The 21,810-nt window shown below is 39.8% G+C and overlaps 2 protein-coding genes across 10 annotated transcripts in view; one reads left to right on the top strand and one right to left on the bottom strand.

The window, feature by feature from the left end:
* Nucleotides 1-11,167, top strand: part of fgfr3 (fibroblast growth factor receptor 3) — a 70,312-nt gene extending 59,145 nt beyond the window's left edge. For all 9 annotated transcript variants that reach the window (XM_079692291.1, XM_079692290.1, XM_079692292.1 and 6 more), the window contains exons 15-18: nucleotides 910-980; nucleotides 4,405-4,542; nucleotides 5,077-5,182; nucleotides 6,013-11,167. In XM_079692291.1, the coding sequence (XP_079548417.1) occupies nucleotides 910-980; nucleotides 4,405-4,542; nucleotides 5,077-5,182; nucleotides 6,013-6,177 (480 nt within the window). In that variant the 3' untranslated portion in view covers nucleotides 6,178-11,167. The remainder of the gene's footprint in view (nucleotides 1-909; nucleotides 981-4,404; nucleotides 4,543-5,076; nucleotides 5,183-6,012) is intronic.
* Nucleotides 1-12,400, bottom strand: part of cfd (complement factor D (adipsin)) — a 217,072-nt gene extending 204,672 nt beyond the window's left edge. Inside the window, exon 1 of the mRNA XM_079692293.1 lies at nucleotides 12,396-12,400. The gene's annotated coding sequence lies outside the window, so the exon portion shown is untranslated. The remainder of the gene's footprint in view (nucleotides 1-12,395) is intronic.
* Between the last annotated feature and the right edge of the window lie 9,410 nt (nucleotides 12,401-21,810).

Genomic DNA, 21,810 nt, shown 5'->3' with positions numbered 1-21,810 from the left:
ATAGTTTGTCTGATTTAATATTATTATGTTATAGAAAATGGATTGTCTATCAGAAGTTCAATAACTTGAACAACCTTTTAGAGCAGGGGTGTCAAACTCAAGGCCCGGGGGCCAAATCCGGCCCGCAACTTCATTTAATGTGGCCCCACAAGAGCTCTGAAAGAATATAATACGTTTATTATACGGTTACATGTCGATTTACAGAAGCACGTTGCCCATAAACTAAATGTCCCACAATGCATCTCAAATATGAATTTTGTTCAGAATTTGACATTTGTGCTTCAAGATTTCACTTTTTTTTTACATTTTCAGTTTTTTTCCAGAATTTGGCTTTTAAAAAAATATCATTTTTTGACATTCTCACAGGAGAGACTTCCAATTATTTGCCCTAGACTTCTGCTTTCAGATGTAGTTAATTATGAAATTATTACCCTATCCCATAATAATCTAATGCAGAGGCAATAATGTAATATAATACATACGTTTATATATATTAAATATTTATATATGCATTTTTATAAACTCTTAAAGTTACAACCGGCCCTTTGAGTGCAACCATAATGCTGATGTGGCCCGCGATGAAATGTAGTTTGACACCCCTGTTTTAGAGGAATTTATTCTCAATAAAATGAAAACAAACAAACTTTTTATTTATAAATTAGATTTCCAAGCATGTAGAGGCCATAAGAGTTCAGTTTACCAAGCTGGATGAGTTATAAAAAAACACTCATATTCTAAAAACTTTAAACCTTGTAAATGAATGTGGTTTATAAGACAGGCGAGCCTAAGTTCAAGGTGTCACGGCAGGACGGAGCCGAACTCTGTGATTTTGGGTCCATGTTTTTGGGTCTGCTCTGTACAGAATGGTTCTGCTGACCGAGCGGTTCTGTTGTGCCTCTGTTGTTGCAGGGTCGTCTCCCCGTGAAATGGATGGCTCCGGAGGCTCTGTTCGACCGGGTCTACACGCACCAGAGCGATGTGTGAGTTTGCACAAACCAGCCGTCACATGCCTCCAGCCCACTCATGTGGAGCTGCTGTACACTGAAGGAATCCGGGTGTTGAAATATCGTGACTGAGCGCGTTAGCATCAAAAGTCTGAGTTTGTGCGTGTGAATATGGAACCATAGCGTTCCCTTACCAGATATCTGCTGCTCGCTGTCATCTGCACTCACTTGATAATCCTGAGCTTCTTGTGGCTCCGCATTCCTCGCTGCGTTTGTTCTCTAATCTCCCTCTGGACATCAGAGGGAGACAGAAACACAACAGAGCCTCGACAACTTACTGTTGTTTTGTCAGCGCAAATCCAGAGAACAGAGGCAGATAAGAGGGTCAATGGATTTACCACGTTTTATACGAGTAAATCCAATCCGTGGATGTATCACAAGGTGTTTTTCCGCAGCGGTTCAAAGGTAGACAAACTCACCTTTTGCAACCTCTGATTGCTCCTGCCTGGAGAATAAAGGCGCGATTAGGAGAGGAGGTCACAAAGTCAATCTGTGTTGCAGTAGCCGAACCCCCCCCCCCCCCCCAAGCTAAAACGCTCCTCGCCAGACGCTGTGTCCCCAGCACAGCCATCCAAGCCAAACACGGGCCCCTGTCAACACGGGCTCGCTGTGTGATTACACTAGACTGGGAACAAGCCGAGAGGAGAGTCCGCCCGCTCTGTTGATTCAGCAGGTCTGCATTACAGTCAGTCCAGCCGCCAAACCTCCTCCTCCCTTTATACAGTAGTCACTCCGCAGCCAGTTTACTCTCACACACCCCGGGGGACCCTGACTTCTGACCTGTGATCGTTTCTACTGAAATATGTTACTCTGAAGCATACGGCAGACAATTAAAACACATTTCAACTTAAATCTGTCACACAATCACAACAATAAGGTTTGTGTACTGCAGGCACAATTGGCATCACAGCTCATGCAGCTTTCCAAGCATTGGCAGCTCTAGAGGCAGAACTTGCTGTAGGAACTCTCAGGGAACCATTTATTTGGGGATTTTTACTGTCGTTTTACACTTTATTTGTGCAAAGCAACTGTGCATCCAAAAGTTATGTGCGTCATGCCTTTATGATTCCAATCGAGACAATTTAGACTCAAGTTCACTTTAAAAATGTAGATACCAGGCAGTGTTAATTTCATCAACGAAAACTATGACGAAAAATTTCCGTCAACGACTTTTTTTACATGACTAAGACGAGACGATGACGAGCTAAAAAATAGATTCTTGATAACGAAAACTATGACGAAATGTATATTTAGTTTTCGTTGACGAGACGAGACGGGACTAAGGTGTTAAGTCCACTAAGGTGGACTATCGGACATTCAAAATGCAGCATATTTTCCCTCAAGTGTCCATCTTGTCTGTCAAAATGCATCTTACCTTTCTAACTTGCAATATCATTATTTCCGCTCTCTTCACTCCAGAAGAGCGATCTCCCTGTGTCTCTCTGTGTGCGGGGGGCGGGGCCTAACAGACATGCTGCAGCGGACACAGAGATCTGCCGGGGACGGAGCATTCAGAGAGTATAGAGACACATTTTGACTAAAAGTTGACTAAAATGTAATTTTTCATCGACTAAAAGTTGACTAAAACGTTTTGAGTTTTCGTCGACTAAAACTAGACTAAAACTACGAAGGATAGGAATGACTAAAATGTGACTAAAACTAATAACCATTTTCGTCTAAAGACTAAATCAAAAACAGCTGCCAAAATTAACACTGATACCAGGCTTATTTAAAGTGCTACTATATTCATATATGACCCTAATGTAAATGTCCTATACAAATGTTTTCCTTCATTTTCAGTCTATTGCTGCCAATGAATAATGAAGTGTTTACATCTTGATTGCCTGTTACTATTAGCCGCCTGATGGCTGATGAAAATTCATTTTTAGCAGTGAACATAAACTGATTCCTGTGGTCGCCTCTGAAACGGTCCTGAACCTAAACTGACCCTCAAGATGTCCTTTGTTCACGTCGAGTTCAGTTGTATCGGCGGTTATTCTTAACTCCCAACTCTTTCCTCAGTCCCCTTTATTACCTCTGAATATTGATGTCTCTCTTTCACTCTCGCTGTTTGGAGGGAGGTCTAGCGAGCCCTCTGGACCGGAGCGTGGAAAATTAGATTAAGTCCGCTGGGCTCCTGGAGGAGGGGTCTGATTCTGAGTCAGAGGACTAACGGGCGAACAATAGTACACTGGGTTGATAGACCACCATTATCTGATTAGGAATAATGCAGCAGTTCACTGGAGCTGCTGCCACAAAGACAGACAGACAGAGAGAGGAGGGCTCGGGTTAGAGGTGCACCATAGCAGCTGGACTGTAACTGTAGATACAGCAGAATAAGTTCCTCTATTCATGCTTTGTGCTCAATTTAGGTCACTGCTTGTAGGTGTTTTTGGAAACACTATGCTCCTCAAGATACATTATGTTCCCAAAGACTTTTTCCAATTTGTTTTTAAACTCAGCTTTTAAAACCAAACAAAGATGATTAAATCTCTTTTTCTCAGGAGTGCACTATCCTTTCGAGCAAGCATGGCCAATTAAGGTACTCAAAAATGGATGATAGCCACGTTTTTACATCCACATTTGGAGACTCAGTGGATTTAATTAAAAACAAGGAGATATGTATGTGTGTGTTTTTCACATTACGCTGCAGCTCATACTGGCCCAGTTTCAAAGAATGCTGACAGTGATGCTTTTATTAAACTGATGAAACACCAGCAAGATACATAAAAGCAAATATACTGCTGGTATACTATGAACTTTTTTCATTTGGTATACGGTTATTTGTTTATACATGGTCATTTAACAAGACTGCTCGATACATTTGTGCAGATTAGCCCTTAAAGAATAAAGATGGAAATATTTGATAGCCTTATATATCTTCTTAAACTGTTCCATAGAGCTCCATTGTTTTCCAAAAAGTATTGATAACACATTAGTACTAGGTCACGTATATTATAACTCACTTTATTTCTGCCTCAATCCCATAATTACCACGTCCTTCTGCACACAATACTCACACGTTCTGAAAATAGTCTCCAACAATATTTTAATTAACAGTTTGTAATGAAAAATAGATTAATTAGCTAATTGAGTAAGTCATCTCCCCCCTGTATCTATTAAAAAAAAGGAAAATCTCTATTCTAATTCTTCACAATGATTTTGACTTGTTTTGAAGGACGAGTTTCTACAAATATTGTATATTGAGTTCCCGAGACAATAGGAATGTCAATTTCAATGTTAAATTGAGTGCAGTAAACATTATTGAGAATCAATGTTTTCCCCCAAACCAGATTCATCTGTTTCTCTGGGGAACACACCTCCTGACTGCTTCAGGGCATGAGTGCAGTTTGACCTCTAAATCTGTATTCATCGCGTGTACGTGTGTGTGTGTGTTCAGGTGGTCCTATGGGGTGTTGTTGTGGGAGATCTTCACTTTGGGAGGCTCGCCGTACCCCGGTATCCCAGTAGAAGAACTGTTTAAGCTGCTGAAGGAGGGACATCGCATGGACAAACCTGCCAACTGCACGCATGAACTGTAAGTGTTTTTCTGAATTATAGTCAGTTATAGGAAGAAATGTAGCAGGAGGCGGCTTAGTGCAGATAAACCTGACCTGTAAATACCTCAGTGCATTCACGTTAGGAGATTGTATGCATTCTGTACTCACTTATTGTTGTTTACTAGCAAACTTCAAAATGTGCAAAAACGTTTAGTACATTTGAATTACCCATGAATTTGAGGTTGGAGACATTAAAATGTCAAATTAAATCTGATTTAAAATACTTAAGCATAGCTATTCATTCAAGTATTTTGGGATCCATCGATCACCATACATCAGCAGCTCATTTTGGTTTCTCCTTATTTCTGTGGCTATCGTAAGATGTCTTATATTACTGTAAACTGCGGTGTCGTCTTGCAGTACCGTAATTACAGAGCATGAGCCTCCAGCTGCAGATCAAGTAGACGTATACGCTGGAAACTGTCCATCTGAGATCAGCCTGTTGTAGATTCATATTGTATATGTAATGGACGCGTTGCAGAGAAACTGAAGCTTGATATTGGTTGTTTCAGGTACATGATCATGAGGGAGTGCTGGCACGCGGTGCCGTCGCAGAGACCGACCTTCAGACAGCTGGTAGAAGATCACGACCGGGTTTTATCCATGACCTCCACCGACGTAAGTCTCTCTGCACAGCGGCTGCTCGCTCACAACAGGAAGGACACAAAATGTACCTGTAGTTTCACCTTGGAGCATTGTAACTTTTTCATAAAGCCTCACCTAGCTTCAGACACATTTCTTAACACGTTATATCAGTTAAAGTCATAGGTTGGTTAATGCAACTTGATTTACTGCAGTTTGACATATTTCTCAGTTGTATGACTGGAGTTCAAACTGGAATTAAGTCAAAATGTTATTTCAGGAGTTAAAGGATTAGTAAATTGTAGAACAGCCATATATTCTGGAAATGTGGAAAAGTGTTAGCCTTATAAAAATATGTTTTAAGATCTAAACAAACACTTTTTTGGCTTTGATAGCTACGATTTGACCCAAAGAAGCAAATGTAGTTAATGTAATGGGTTAGGGTTAGCTATTTGCCTGATATCGTATTTGATTGAACTAATTTATTGCGCCAATTTCAACATGAATGTTTTTTTAAATATTTTAGAAAAACTGAAAAGAAAGGGATTTTGGTAGATGAAGACTTCAACATGTTTTAAACACATGTTCAGCTGTGTCTTTAAAACGGGAGGTTTTTTGGTTTAACAGTATTATGTTATTTAAACAAGTCAGGGTTAGAAAACAACAAAATATGCAACTTAGTTTAGAAAGAAACACATGGAAATACAATCCTAAAACAGTGGTTAGAGTTTAGTACCATGCTCTGTTGAACCCACTAACATTCTAAAGAATACAGGTGATGATACAGAAACATTATATAATTCCTCGCTTATTTATGTGACCACAGAGAGGATTGACGGTCTAACCTCTGCCCTCTCCTCTGACAGGAGTACCTGGACCTGGCGGTGCCCTTCGAGCAGTACTCGCCCACCTGCCAGGACTCGAACAGCACCTGCTCCTCGGGAGACGACTCGGTGTTCGCCCACGAAGCGCTGCCTGAAGAGCCCTGTCTTCCCAAACAGCTCCCCAGCAACGGGGTGATAAGGACATAAAATCTGAGCTTGGGGAGGGGGTTGGACTTTAACCTCCTCTCACAGTTTGCGATTAACCTCTCAGTGACTCCTCAAGATTTGGAAACTCAGCATGCAATACTTCCACAGTGCTTCAGCTCTTCGATTCGTCTTAAACCTTCTTTGACTGAGTTGTCCTCCCCCTCCTCCCCCTCCTCCCTAACAGACTCTTGGAAACATTGAAGGATTATTTTTTGAACCATGTTCTGAAATTATATTTTTGTACTCGGGCCAGTCTTTTCTTACGGACAATCTGTTGGGTGAAACCATTCCGTGCCTACTGGGATAAATGAACCTCCTGAGATTGACTTTTAAAAATGGATATAAGAGGAGGAAGTGAAGGGCATTGGTCAGTGACTGCTTTGCGATCCAGTAGGCGAGGACCTTAGATTTGTATCCCCTCGTCTGCGCCGAGCCCTCAAATCGTGATAAAGGTTTGACAAGAAACCAGCAAAGCCAGAATCAACTCCACGATGGGACTCTTTCTTCCCAAGACACAGAAGAGCTCAACAGCAGAGAGGATCACATGACCATATAACGTGTTTTTCTCATCAATCTGTAAAACCTTTTAGCATCCCGACAAAAAAAAAAAGGTTTTGTGATAATCATGAAACAAATTCCTCATCAAGCGTGAGGCGAAGTTTCAGGGCCATTCAGTAATTAGTCAAATAAGGTTTGGAGTTTGTTTTTTATGTATGTAGAAAAATGATTTATTGTAAATATATAAATGCAAATATGTATCATATTGCTGTTTACAGCCATGTACTTAAAAGACAAAAAATTACATTTTCTTAAAGTATTGTTTTTAGGAAGCAATCTAGAAGACACTGTCATGAAAGGGTAAAACATTTAATCATTTAAAGTGATACAGAAAAGGTTTATTTGAATAATTAACGTGTATATTTGTAAAGATATTTATAGACTTAACATGTGGTTTCTTAAGTTGGAAAGGTCTAGTTTAGGATTTTAGTACTGTACGCAAAGATTTTATTTCTTCTTTTTTTTGTAACTTATTTTACAACAGAACTGCAGACTCCTCTGGTTTAAGATCCATCTTTGTTATTATTTTTCTGGGCAGTTTTTGAAAAGAAAAAAAGAATGTATAAGAGAAGGGAAGATGGTTATTGGGCGGGAGAGTGATTCGACCGCCAGAGGAGGACTGGGGAACTGAAGGCTCCCGCTGAAGGGCAGCCGGACGTTTCCGCTGAGTTCAGATTCTGATTTGAAAAGTTGACGTTTGCTATATCAAGCAACGATTAGCTCTTGCTGGGCAAGAAATGGCAGCGCTTCAAGATATGTACAGAGAGGCCTTTTAGTACGAATCAAGTACTTTAAGACATTTTGAACACCCACAACAATTTGCTGTGAAACATGAAGGGCCTTCAGAGAACCTCAGCCGCCTTTTAAAGGAAAAATCCTTCGACTAATGTTTCATTTAATTGTAATGTCATTACATTTGAGAATAGACACAACTTTAGTTATAACTGCATTTCCCAGAATGATTTTTACCCGTTAGTCAAGAAATGTTTGAACCTGTGGCATTTAGAGAAATTTGAAAACATGCAAGTTTTACCCACATTTTTGTAAGAGCCACCAACTACAAAGAAAATTGACCATGACATGGCTCTCCCCGAACCTAATCTGCATTATTGTGCAATGCATTCTGGGATTTTGAGTCCAGTCAGTGGTGAAAATCGTGATCTGTTCCTTTTTGAGAATCACACATAATTGATGATTATCGCTCCTTCTGAGCCTCAACACCACATTCTGACATTGACCTTTAACACACAAGAATACATTATATGACAAAAAGGACCCAGGAATGCACCTTCACAATTATCTTTTACAGAGTTAAAGCATTTATAGATGGATATTTTCTTTTAAAGGTAGCTCTGAAGGCTTCAAACTCTTTTATTCTAACGGAAAGGTCACAGGGTGGATTCTAACAAGCTGCATGCGGTGTCAAGGTGCCCTTGAGCATGACACTTGTGGATTAAAATATCAGCTTGAAGGCAGAGGTGTGAAGCTGTTATGTCCGTTTGTTCGAGAGAAAAAAACCTGCCCATACGCTTGAGATTTTATCGCTGCTCTATAGTATTAATACTGAAATGAAGGCATGCTGTGCGACTTACTAGTCAAACAGCAAAATATATATATTATATAAACAGTATATATATCAGTTTGTTTACCCTGAAGTATGTGGTAGATCCTGAGCTTATTTTGCAAAAGTGCCAAATTAGTCTTAAAAGTCTATTTCTCCGAGTTCATCAGATCTGTGAACCGAACGCTGCACTGTGGAATGTAGGCGGGCGGAGGTTACATGTGCAGGGAAGGATTGCCAAATGGATATCTCCCCTTCTTTTTATGCAGTCGTTTCTTCAGCTGACCCCAAGAAAGTGAAAGGGTTGAAACGTTTACAGAGTCTGAATTTAGTCACAAAAGGGAAAGCGACGTTTGGAAAAGCAGACATTTGAAGGGTTCGGAAACACGATTCACTCGCTGCTAAACGGAAACGGTGTTAACCCTTTACTGTGCAATGGCCTTATTCTAGTGTGTGAACTCAATTTTTGCAGAGACATTTATTGTAATTAGTTACCCAACAAGACTGTCAGTACTTAATGAAATCCCCACCAATGTTTAAAGTACTTACAAATCTGTATTTATTTCAATTCCTACACTGGGAGATTTTTAATTTTTAGCACCAATTTATGTGATTTGTCTTTGGTTTATGCACAAAAACAAGGCCTTTGTGAAGTGAAAGGTTACACCCAGTTATTGCTATTTCTGTCTTGAGTGCAGTTTTGGCCCAAATCTATGAAGTGCCTGGAATAATTTAGCGAACAAAAAGGAGATTAATTGATTTATTTTGACCATGTTTTGATTGTATAAATTTGCAAAATATAAAAAAAGATAAAAGAAGCAGTTCTCTCTGGAAGTATGTAAGTATTAGCCTTTGAAAGACAAAAAGGCACTTGTGTAAAGGTTGGATGGATCTAATGAAACGCTGTTTTGTTTTATTTATTCTTCCATGCTGGGTAAAAGCTTTCCCTATGGTGAAAGTATTTTTTATTCATAGCTTTTCAGTGTTTTTTCATTAAAGAGCCAGAACATGATGATGAGAGTAGTCTTTTTATCAGATATGATGCCCCCCATCAGGCTTTGCTCCTGTCTTCATCTATCCTTTTATTTTATTTTTATTTCGATGCCCTCCTTTGCCTTTTCTTTTCATTCTATCAAGCTTTCTTTGACTCTGATACTGACAGCCTCTGTCTCTCTGTTCTTCATTTTTAAAAAGATGTGTTGTTTTTAACATTTGTGTTGTTACTGCAAAAGAAAAGCACTGTATTTTTCAAAATGCAATATATTCTATCTTTTATAATAGACAAAACCGCAGCCAAGACCTGAAATTATGGACTTTCCTCGAGGTCATTCAAAGCAATTTTAAAACAAATGAAACGTTATCTTAAGCCTTTAAATGATGTCCTGGCTTATGGATTGTTGCCATCTTATTAAAATCACAAATCTCCAAAGTGGCAGCTTTTTAATAAGGAAGAAGGAAATACAGTTGTATTTGAAGCGTAGGTTTTTCCGCATGTCAGACTCTACATTTACATAAATCTGCTTAGAAAACCTGATGAAAGACGTCCCTCATGGCGCCAAAAGAATTGGCTTGTTTTTAAATGTAATTAAGTAGCACTATTCTAACGTACATCCATGACAAACTAGAACTGAGGCCAATTTGCCAAAATGTAAAGAGATATGATATAAAAATCTTCAAGCATCCGATGGCTTTCCCATGGCAACTATTCCCAACTGTTGCTAACGATTGAAAGCCAGTGTTGCTAAGATACAGGAAATCAATTCCAATCGGAAGCTTTCTAACATTAGCACTGATTCACACTAGGTATTCGTTTTGATAAATGATATTTCAACACCGAAATCGGACCGAAAGAAACACATACAGTGGTGTTCTAGAAAATAAAATATGTTAGGCTATATATAAACATTTCCTTTGAGTTAAGTTGATGCTTAACCAATTTCTAAAACAAAAGATTTGGAGGTTTAATTTGAGTCCGGTGCAAACATGTCAGTATTGCGTTGCCCAACAGACAGATGTTAAAAACAACACATTTATTTTAAGTGAACATGTTTTCTTTGCTATTGAATGACTAAACAGCATGGCCTCAGCAGGGAGCGACTCTTACTGTATGTACAGTCACACATCGGCCTTTACCCACCTGTTGTCTCTACTCTGACTGACTTATTTATTCTCTTTCTGCTCAACAAAAGAAAAAAATCAGGATTGAAAAAGAAATTGGGAGGAGAGGGCTGTTATCTCGGCTTCGTTTGGTGTCACAGATATACACCTTTCCTTCCAGGGATATCAAAACTATTCATATTTCACACGTTTTTATTGATTTGATTTGGTTTCACACGGTTTTTCATCCCATTTTCATTTTGTCATGCCGTTTCTAACCCAACAATGTTAGTGCAGATTAATTTATAGTTTGAAATATGCTTTTACGTTGCTGATTTAGAGTTTTATGTAGCTATTTTTGAAAGAACTATAGAGAGGAAATGATTTTCATATACATTTATTTCATTTTGCAATCCACATCAGGTTTTGTCATTTTTGTCCTTTGATTGTTTTTTCCCCCCAACCCCTCATAATGAATTGTTCGTCCCTCTGAACTCATGTTTCTAACATAGAAAGGTGAAACTAACCATTTGGCATTATGTGAGTTCTTTTAGTTGTTGTAATTCATAGCTTCATGCTTGTTTGTTGCAATGTACCTGTTTTGATCATGATGAATGCTCTGTAACATTCCACCACAACAAACCCTCTGGGGAAACATCTCCCACTGAGGGAAAAAAACTACAATTTCACATCTCTCTCTCAGTCTCTCTATCTCTCTCTGTGCCTGACAAACTATGCTGTCACAAAGGTTTTCAATAAACATGTTATAATAGCGTTTGCCGTCATTGCTCTGTCTACCACTGAGATGCATGCATTTGGAAAAACAAACAGATCCTGTGACAGAAACAAGTCCAACAAAAACCCAAACACTTTGGTGAAGAAATCTGAAGTTTTTGGAAGTTTATGTAAATGAGATGAAACCAAAATACCACAGAATACAAACAACAGTGAGTTTATTTTGCAAAAGTGTCTCAGTTTGTTTTGTCTGAACTATTTGTCAGCGCGGTCGTGGAGTTGGCAGCTTGTTTTCCTTCTACACAAACTAACTGTGGGTGAAACTGAATATAAACAAGCTTTGGACATGGATGGCACACATGGTAACAAGACTAACTGTCTACGTGCTTGCTGTAATGTGAGACTGCTCTTAGACATTGCACTGCTTGGAGCTAAATGCAAACATGCTAATGTTTAGGGAATACCTCGTCAACAAAACAACCATTTGTAAATCATTTGTTTACCTCGTGCTACTTTGAATTCTTGAAGAAAACTTAGATTTTCTGCCATGATAGGGTCCACATATTCTTAGCCTCAATAATCAAATCGTATGCTCTCTACTCTTCAAACACATGCATCTGCGTCATAAACCTTACTGAACTTTCTGAAAACTTTTTTGTTTGTAAAAGTGGTTTCAATAAAGGGTTAGGGTTACTCATTGATCATTTTGGGAGTGAAGTATTCGTTTAGGTAGGAAAAAAAGCGTTTCCTAATTAGCATTTAACACAAGGTACAACTGAAGCTGGTCGGAGGGTTTTTCGCAGATATTAATTTAGTCCAAAGCTAAAGTCTTGGACAAATAACAATTTATTTCTGAGGTAGTTCTGACTAGAAGTCGTGAACCAAATGTCCGCAATGTCAACCTCATGGTGATGATATATAACGTCAAGGGATCCCCAAAGATGCTAGGAATCATCATCTGGGGACCGAATTGTCACACGACTCCAACCAATAGTTTTTGAGATATTTTGAGTATGGTATAAAGTTGTGGACGGACCATCCCCAGAGCCATGCAACTAGTATGACTAAAAATAACCTTGGCTCAAAGGTCAACTTAGTAGTAGAATGTTCAACCGTATCTTTCTCTAGCCTTGCATGTAAACAAAAGTAAGCCACATCAAGGCTTTATTTCCTGTATAAAGACTTTAACTTGCAGCTGAAAGTTGTCTCTAGCTGAACCACGACTGGGTTCAAGGCAACCAGAAAGAACTCAAGAAAAATACTTCCTCTGATCTGCCAAGTAACTTCTTTTAAGTCAAGCAGTTTCGTAACTCAGTAGTCTCATGTGGGTGTGTTAGATGAAAGTCACTTCAAGCACACCTGCCTGCGAATGGCTAATCACTTCCCTCAGCTCTCCTTCCAGCTCATCAGCTCTTCAGTATTTCAACTCTGCTCTTAAACCACTCATCTCCTGTTCATCCAATTCGAATGGTAGATACATGCGTTAAGGCCACTTCTGGAGCCTTTTCCTTGATGAGTGTATCTTTGCTGTGCTTTTGTTAGCCGCTCAATGGATCTCCACCTGCCTTGAAGCAGGTCAACACTTATGACATGTATCCCAACCCTCCTTTCTTAATCCCTCCGCTCTCCACTGCCCCTCCACCATCATTATCCCCACCGGCAATACCTCCAGGACATCATTACCCAATCTCCACTGTCCAAAAAGTTTACAGGTAATCCCGGTCTCTTTTAAACCTCACGCCCTGTGTTCTGTTTCTGTGTCATTTTAACGGTGACAACAGTGTACAGATGTAAGAACCAGTACTGAAGGGCCATCTACACGTTAACTTCGTGGTGTAACACTATTGCTGCTGATTTTAACACGTCGTCTGACAACAATCTGATTTCGTCAGCTGATCATTTCTGACTACTTGTGCATGTTTCTTTTGTAGTAGCTCATTTCGACATAGCAATGTGAGTAAAATATGAAAATATTTTCCAACTGAAAATAATTATGCAACTACATGATGACATGCATAAAAGATGCATTGAGGTAAAACATGAATTGGATTTAGATATAGGAGCTATCATTCTAAATAGAGGCATTATTCTCCTTTAAATTGCAGCAGGAAATGCAGGCGGCACAGATTTCTGGCCCCACTTCCTGTTGATTCTGTCCCACAGTGAACAAATTAGCCTCTCATAGCGTCTTAACTGCTCTTTAATCACGGAAAGTCTTTGCCCCTCCGTCTTTGTTTGTTGAGTATAGTTCCACGCCCTCCCTCGCCGCCTCGCTGGCTGCGTCTCAGTAAACGGCTGGTGGGAGGGGAAGGAACAGGCTGCGGGGAGGGGGTATTTGTGGGGGTATTTGTGGGGGTACTGAAGCCACTCGGCCCCGGGTGGGAGGGCAAAGCTGGACAGTGACAGAGGGAGAGAGAGGGGTCTATGTATTCAGGCTTTTGGCCCTCAGCCCGTCTCAAGTGCGTCCTGAGGGGAACATCCTGCCCCTCGTTGGAACTTCCTCGGCCGGCTGAAGTGGTCCATTCATGGAGGTCTTGTGAGGGGGGCTTGTTTTCCCTGCTAAATGGATGTTTCTGTTTCAGAGGTGTTTGCGCTGGTGGACGCTTTCCATTCCTCCTCCCTCCTCCTCCTTCTCCTCTCTCCTTCCCATTCCCCCTTTTCCTCCTTCTCTGTTCCCCCAATTCTTCCTCCCCACTCCCCTCTCTGCTTACCATTGGCTGCCGGGCATCAAACTCCCTCTTTAGGCTGCTGTTCAACCTTAAAACCACCTCTAGCTGACCAGAGGAGGAGGAGCTGGAGAGGAGGAGGTGTGGCTCCACAGTAACTATAAATTGATATGTTAGTGATACACCAAGTTTGGGGGGTACTTTCTTCTTGCTGTGTCCTGTGTCAATTTCTTCAAGAATGACAACACAGGCTGCTTATGCTCTCTAAATAATTTTGTAAAACTCTCCACAGCAAAGGGCTGCATTTTTTTTCCTTTCACGAATGAAAGCAATGCAAATGTACAAATGAGAAAACAAACAGAAAAAACGTATAGCAAGCCAAACCTCTGCAAATATGCGTCCTTCAAACATTGCTGAGAACATAAAACCATTTGCAGGTCTATTAATGTGTCATATTAAGAGGATATAAAGCTGGGTAATATACAGTAGGGCCCTTGGAACAGAAACACTGGCCGTCCGTCACCTAAGAGCTGCATCAAAGTTGTATTGGTCCATCATCAGTCTCCTGGGGCAGTACTCTGGCTCTCTGTAACAAGTATTATGTACTTACTGTCTTCCCCATGATAGGAACGTAGTGTTGTGAAAGTTGCTAAGCTGCTGAACTGAAGAGGAAATGGGAAACGGAGGAGCAGAAACTGTCCCAGAGTCCAGGAGGAGAGATTTCTGGAAGATTCTCATGCCTCCTGACAGGCCGAGCTGAGGGGCCTCGCTCGCTGAAAAGCTCAGCCATTTTTATCGCCGTCTGGCTTCATGTGCTGCCAAAAAGCACTTTAATTATTTCCCATTCAGTCAAAGCCACAAAGCTGTAAGAGTTCCAGTATATACAAACTATTACCCCCTTTTTTTTGCAGACAACTGAAAATAATTGCAAGTTTCAGCCTGGCTTTGAAAACGCAGCTTTATGTGTTTTGCACAGTTTGAAGTTATTTTGGTGAGGCAACATTCAGTGGAAAATCAAATATGGCTGCTGGACTGCTTGTCTCATCATAGAAAATAGAATTGGAAGGGATGAAACCCTCTTTAATGGTCACACATGCAGAGCACACAGCACACACAGTGAAATGTGGTCTCTCCATTTAACCCATCCTAGTACCAGGAGTCTAGTACTAGGAGCAGTGGGCAGCTAGTGTACAGCGCCCGGGGAGCAATGGGAGTGAGGGGGGAAGGGGGATGTCCGGTGCCTTGCTCAAAGGCACCACGGCAGGGCAGGAGGTGAACTGGGACCTCTGCAAGTAGCAGTCCACATTTTTAGGTCTGGTCGGGGACTTGAACCGGCGACCCTACGTACGGCTCACAGTCCAAGCCCCTACTGACTGAGCCACTGCCGGACATCGTGTGTGTGTGTGTGTGTGTGTGTGTGTGTGTGTGTGTGTGTGTGTGTGTGTGTGTGTGTGTGTGTGTGTGTGTGTGTGTGTGTGTGTGTGTGTGTGTGTGTGTGTGTGTGTGTGTGTGTGTGTGTGTGTGTGTGTGTGTGTGTGTGTGTGTGTGTGTGTGTGAGTTCCTGAAACTGGACCTTGGTATGTTGTGACTGTAAGTGTGCCAAATCAGCGATTAACTGCGCTCCCTCTGAGACAGGCGTGTAGCCGAGTGACGTTCAGGAACAGGTGTGTGTAAAACAATCCGGTTTTCAGCGCTCCTTGGAGAGCCCAAGTCCCAATGAGCAGCAGGAATAGACCTGATGATAGTTTAGGGACCAACATAGGTTTGTTTGCTGCTTAGGTTGTGGATGCCCCTCTGACAGCGGGGGTCTTCTCGGGTGTTTGTCAGAAGAGCAACAGTTGGTTTTCGATTATATTCTTGATCAATCATTTTCTTTCTTAAAAAAAAAGATATTACTATGTGAAGTTTTGCCAATAAATGAAGTTCAGTTAAAGGTTTATTTAAATTAGGATGAGCCCCCTACAGAACATAATAACATAATGAGGACAATAACAAAAGAAAACAAAGGAAAAAATACTGCATCGACAGGAAGTCCTTTTATGGAGTAAAGAGTCCCGCCCATGGTGTTTGATTGACAGGTGGTACTTTCACTATGAGTGTTATTATCAGCTCACTGGAGACAAAATGCTAAGTAGAAATAATGAACTTAAAAAGTATACGTCTCTTAGCCTTGTCTTTTTGTAACAATGTAGAAAGATGGATAATGTATACGCTAAACTACAAAATTGTCATTATAATCCACATCTTTCGCTTTGTGTTAACAGCGGGGTTCCACTATAACTGATTTCACAGCGTTTGTATTTCTAGACACCAGAAGTAGCTCATAAGACTCTTTGACTCTACAGCCAAGAGCAGATCACTGTCAAACCTTTGGACTTCTGGAGCAAGTGGACCTGAACCCACTGTAAAAATCAGTTTCACACCACCTAAAACAGTTCTTTGCATCTGGACTTTACTGATATAGAACAATACTCTTGGGGAGATGGTTAAGTGGGTTTTTCAGGTAACTCAGTATTTTCTTTATACTGTGTTAAAACGATCTGTAATATTTAACCTGCAGGCAAATTATCAAACGGTCTATGCGCAACAGTAGAATCAAGACAAAGTAGTCAAAAAGGCTCTGTAGTGCTGAAGAGATTTCAGCCAACAATCAGTGGGTTTTGGCATTTCAAGGAACTAGTAATTTGACTAAACCGTAATGTACATTAATGTAATGTGACTAGCACATGTTTTCTGCCCCTGTGTGAGAGGAAATCATTTTCCATACTAGCAGGTGGTGAAGCCTTCTGTGTGTGCCCTCTGACCTATAGTCGTTGCTATTGCTTGTGTTTCTTACTTCTGTTTCTCTTCTTGTGCACTTAGTTTCTTAAGCCGCACAGCCAATCAGCGTGATTTCTCTCACCAACGAGCTACGCTGCCAATTCAACATGCTCTGTCCGTCGGAAAAAACCCGCTGATAAGGGATTATGCTTAGTCGGGACACATCACAAAAACAAGGGATATTGGCACTTGTCTGATGTTTCAAGGCTTTAAGTTACAATTTCTAAATAAGATGTCAAGAACTCATAATCTCCTTTCCAAATACTGTGTAAATTATCCGTGTGTGACAGGTTGTTGGTTCCAGAAAGTTACAAAAATGTACTCCCACTTATTAAGTGTAGGGGACGGGGTCATTATACTTTAAGCATGTGATCTGACAATCCCTTTACTTGGAGCATAATGACCCTCTCAAGCAGCCCCTTGAATCATTAGAGAGCTCTGTTTGACCTCAGTCTGTGCTGCAGGAGTGTGTCTGCTGCTTTTCTCTCCTTCCTCGTCCTCCTCTGAGAGATTAGGAATACCATCGACGGCCAGGACTCCCTCTGCCATTCCCATTTATGGAACATCTGTTCCATCTCCCTGGCCTTGTCTCTAATTGCTGGATTAGAGGGTGACGGGAAGGCCCTGGTTGTTGAGAGTCGTCTCTGAGCTGTTTTGACATGTTCACCCATGATGTGCGATCATGAGGGAAAAATGTTAGTGTGGGTCATGATATGTCGGTGTTCAATAGCATTTTGCAGGATGATTCAAAGCAGAGGAGTGTGTTTGCAATTCCCTCTGGTGGTTTTCTGATGCTGTCCCAAGGGATTTACAGAGAGACAGGTCATGCATAACTCTTTGTCTGCAGTGTGAGCTATAATGAGGGTCTTGCAATTACATGTCATTTCCATCTATAGTATTTCACACAAAATTACATTACTTTTTTCACAACCAATAGTATCATAGCACAGCACCCAGCAACAGAGGCGTGGGAACAGTTTACTAACTACAGGTTTAAATGTTCAAGATATGCAATTAATGCAATCAGGGATCAAAGCTGAGAAAACATAACATTTGCAATCATTCGAATACATTAATATGAATGCCAAACACAATTAGGCTGTAACAAAACTATAGGTAACATCTTTTATTTTCGTGTTGCTGCAGCTACAGTGGCTCGTTAAGAAATGATTGGATAATGAGAATCTGGTTCCTTTCAGTACTATTTTCAAATGCCGTAGATATTCTTGGATGCCAAATAACAAGGATTTCTGCCTCTGTCTCAGTCTGTGCTTCCTTGAATTTTTTAAAAAGCATGATGTTTCTCACATGCCTTACAAAACCTTACTACTTAATACTATTTTAAGTATTTAAGTAATTCCTAAAGAAGTCCTATTATACTCATTTTCAGTTTAATGGTGCATGTTACAAAATAAAAAATGAAAATGTTATACTTCTACAAACATGACATAGCTGAGGGCCCATGCTCCTGAAATTCAACATACCTGCTATAGCTGTCAGTCAACCAGATTAGTTTCCCATGCTAACCTATTATATATTCAAACCAGATCAATTGACCTAAAGCTAGCTAGGTTGGTGGAGTTTACTTTAATTGGGTTATTACTGTACATGTTTAAAGATGTGTCAATTATGCTATTGCTAAGTTAAGGTTAAAGTAATTATGACTCAGATTTATAGCAACAACTTTCAGCCCTTTTGAGGCTGTACTCAGTAGTGAGAAATGTGGCAACAACCAAACCCTGACTAAAGTGTTGGAGTAATAGTTTCCCAACATGTTCAAACGAAAACCTGAAAAACAAGATCAAAACAACAAACCGAGTGAACTTGCAGGTTGATTGATAGATAAGAAAGGAACATTTGAAGCTGCAGGTTATCTGGAAAAGAATGTGATTTTTGTCTTGTATAAATGCTTCACAAATTGCACGAGACTCAAAGGCATCATTGTTTAGTTTATTTGCCGTGAAATTAGGACTCATTAAAGCTGGGGAAAATGGTTCCACATGTGAAAACCGTCCTCCAACTCACGCTCAACGTAAACAACAAAAGAAAGGCTGCTCAGTTTCCTTTTCTCTCTCCGTGTTTCATTTGTATAACCTCTGGCTCGTCACAGGTAGCCCCACTGAGAACAAATCTCCTCTCACGTCTGACCTAGAAAAAAGCATCAATGACAAACGTAACAACGTACACAAGCAACAATACATCTCTTTCTTTTCCTCACTTGTCACAGTTCTGTTTGACCTTGCAGAGAGTTTTTTGATCATGAGCATAAACACACACACAGAAACACACTCCTTTTTGTCAGCCAGAATTGAACATGACTGATGCCACCGAGGTAACACAATGCTACCGGTGAGGAATTTAAAGTGAGCCTGTGAAACTTAGCTGCTACCGTCAAGACAGATCTCATGCGGCCCGTGTACACAGGGACAGAAGGTGTGAACAGGAAGTTCATGGCCGCCGCAGATTGAGACCAAACGGTATTTTCAAAGCGGCTGACGCACGATGATGTCATCAGGTTAAATCACAGGACCTTGGCGTTGTTGATTGACATGTGGGATACATATTTGACACAAAACGAAAAAGCAAAAAGTGGAAAAGAAAGCATCATCGTTTTAAATCAACATCCTCGCCTTTGTGACAGAATAGATGAATGACAGCAGAAATGTGATGATTTGTGATCATTATCAGATAATCTTCTTTAAACATCATAACTGTGTGACTGTAAGCATTGGAAAGAGACAAGTTATGCATGTTTCAAAACATTCAAATACTGATGGTCAGTCAAAAATGATGTGATAATAGGTTAAAATTATAAATAATAAAACTGACTTGAACTAACTTAAAATGGTAACATTTCTCAAATTGTATCCCATCATTTGAAATGAATAAACTACTAGTTTAACTTTCTAGTTATGGCTTACTTTAACAATTTTGTAAAATAATACATAGAGGTTTTGAATTACCATATCCTAATTTGTACATGCAGTTGTAAATAAAAATAAGAAGTTCATAAGAACAATTCTCATAAGACTGACAATCATTTAAATTTGACTCCCCGTGATTGTATTTTATTTGACTATCATGCTTACCTTTTAAGAATATTATTCCGTAGTGAGCAAACACTGCAACAGATTTAATTATCGCCCCCTGTAGTTTCCACAATGCTGAAATCAGCCAGTCTCCTGAAAGCATGATGAAACACTCTTATTACTGTTGCAAAATAAAAGCACAGCTCATATATTTTTCAGAACTGCAGCCGAGATGTCCGGCTTTCACAAATGTGAATCATACATATCAGCTTTTTGCATCACTTCTTTTAAATCTTGACTTGCAAAACTTTACTCTTGGTGCATTTGAATGAACAGAAGCCTTGAATAAACGTGTCACTTTTTGACTGGTTCATTTAAATAACAGTGAAGCCGGACAGGGTCAAAAATGAGGGCACAAGGTGTGTTTATGTGTTGCCATTTAAAAAATATGAATTATTCAAATAGGGCATCCTTACTCAACTTTGACATATACCAGTCTGTGATAAGACAAATAGTCACAATACGATATGTTCAAATTATTAAATAGTTTCACTTGTTTTTTAACTCAGAAAACAGTACAATTTCATATAAATAAGGTTTTTTGTCCCTAAATTCCAAAACAAAGGGGAAAATGTGTGGTAATGGGTTGGACTGAAGCAAAACTAAAGGTGTAACACAACATTTATTGACATTTTATACTTTATGTTTTAAATAGCAGTCAAGCCAGACGGGGTCACAAGGTGTGATTATGTGTTGCCATTAAAAAAATAGAAATTATTCAAAAATTGCATCCTTACTAAACTTTGACATATACCAGTCTGTGATAAGACAAATAGTCACAATACAATATGGTCAAATTAATTAATTGTTTCACTTATTTTTTAAATCAGAAAATGGTATAATTTCATATAGATAAGGGTGTATCGGCACTACATTCCAAAACTAAGGGGAAAATGTGTGGTAATGGGTTGTACTGAAGCAAAACTAAAGGTGTAACACAAAATTGATTACATTTGATACTTTATGCTTTAAATATGGGCACAAGGTGCATAGTAATCGGGAGGACATTACGAGGGTTAAGAGATATAGATCAAGAGTATTAACTAAACAGTACATTTACACAATATCTCTTCTTTACCCAAACAGTTAATGCCAATTAAAGCCAAGTGTTCGGTCTTGTTTCAACTTTTCCTTTTGCCTAAATGCTTATAAAAGTACTTGTTCTTCCACTTTAGTGTGCAAAATGATCATGCTTTTGTAGGCATAGAGGGATTTTATGTGAGATAAGTTTACAATAGAGTAATGTGGGCGTTTAAACTTCAGATACCTTGTTCCTGTAGCACAGCAGCCACCATCCAGGGAGCACTAGAGAAGAAAATGATTTATAATAATAATAATAATAATAATAATAATACATTACATTTATAAAGCGCTTTTCCTGGTGCTCAAAGCGCTTGTTGTCATCGGCCTATAGTTAGTACCTATAAGGATGAGTTTGATACAGTCGCTGTTAGTGCCTTTTGATAGCCAGGACCCGAATACATAATCTAATCTAACCTGAGCCACAAAAGAAATTAAGCAGAATATAGTAGAGCCCTCCTGCTGTTCATTCAGGTTAAAATGTCAGACCTTTAATTGAACCTTCCATCCTGTGGGATTGAAAAAAGTGAATAGAATATTCGTGTCTGCTCCCAGTCTTCTTCTAAAAGTCTTCCCTATGAAATATATGAAAGGAGTCTGCTGCCAGCTCCCTGTGTGACTGAGGCTTCCTCTAATAGCCTACAGGGGAAATAAATGAGGATTCCCACCGCCGCAGCGGTACTGCTCGCTTACAATGCTGTTTTATTGACATCCAAATCTACCTATGACCCATAATTAAATTATAAGCTTGGCAAGGTTATTCAGAACTTCGACTTGTATACGCATCGATCCAAACCGGGCTGCTTCTGTGCATGTAAATGAAATATCTCAGCATTTATTGTTTTTTATTCAAAGCAAGGGCAATATATCTGTAATAAATTAAAGTATTATTCACTGAAAAGCTCCTTCACTTGTCCCTGAGACATACAAATTGTGAGTAACCCAGTTAAGGAGTGCACAGGGTGCGCATGTAAACATATCTGCTGTCTCCGGTGCTGTCAGCGTGTGATGGATGAGCTGTGAGGGA

The sequence above is a fragment of the Notothenia rossii genome, assembly GCF_949606895.1.
Source record: "Notothenia rossii genome assembly, chromosome: 7".
In the NCBI taxonomy this organism is placed as follows: Eukaryota; Metazoa; Chordata; class Actinopteri; order Perciformes; family Nototheniidae; genus Notothenia; species Notothenia rossii.
This window is presented reverse-complemented; position numbering and strand designations above follow the sequence as displayed.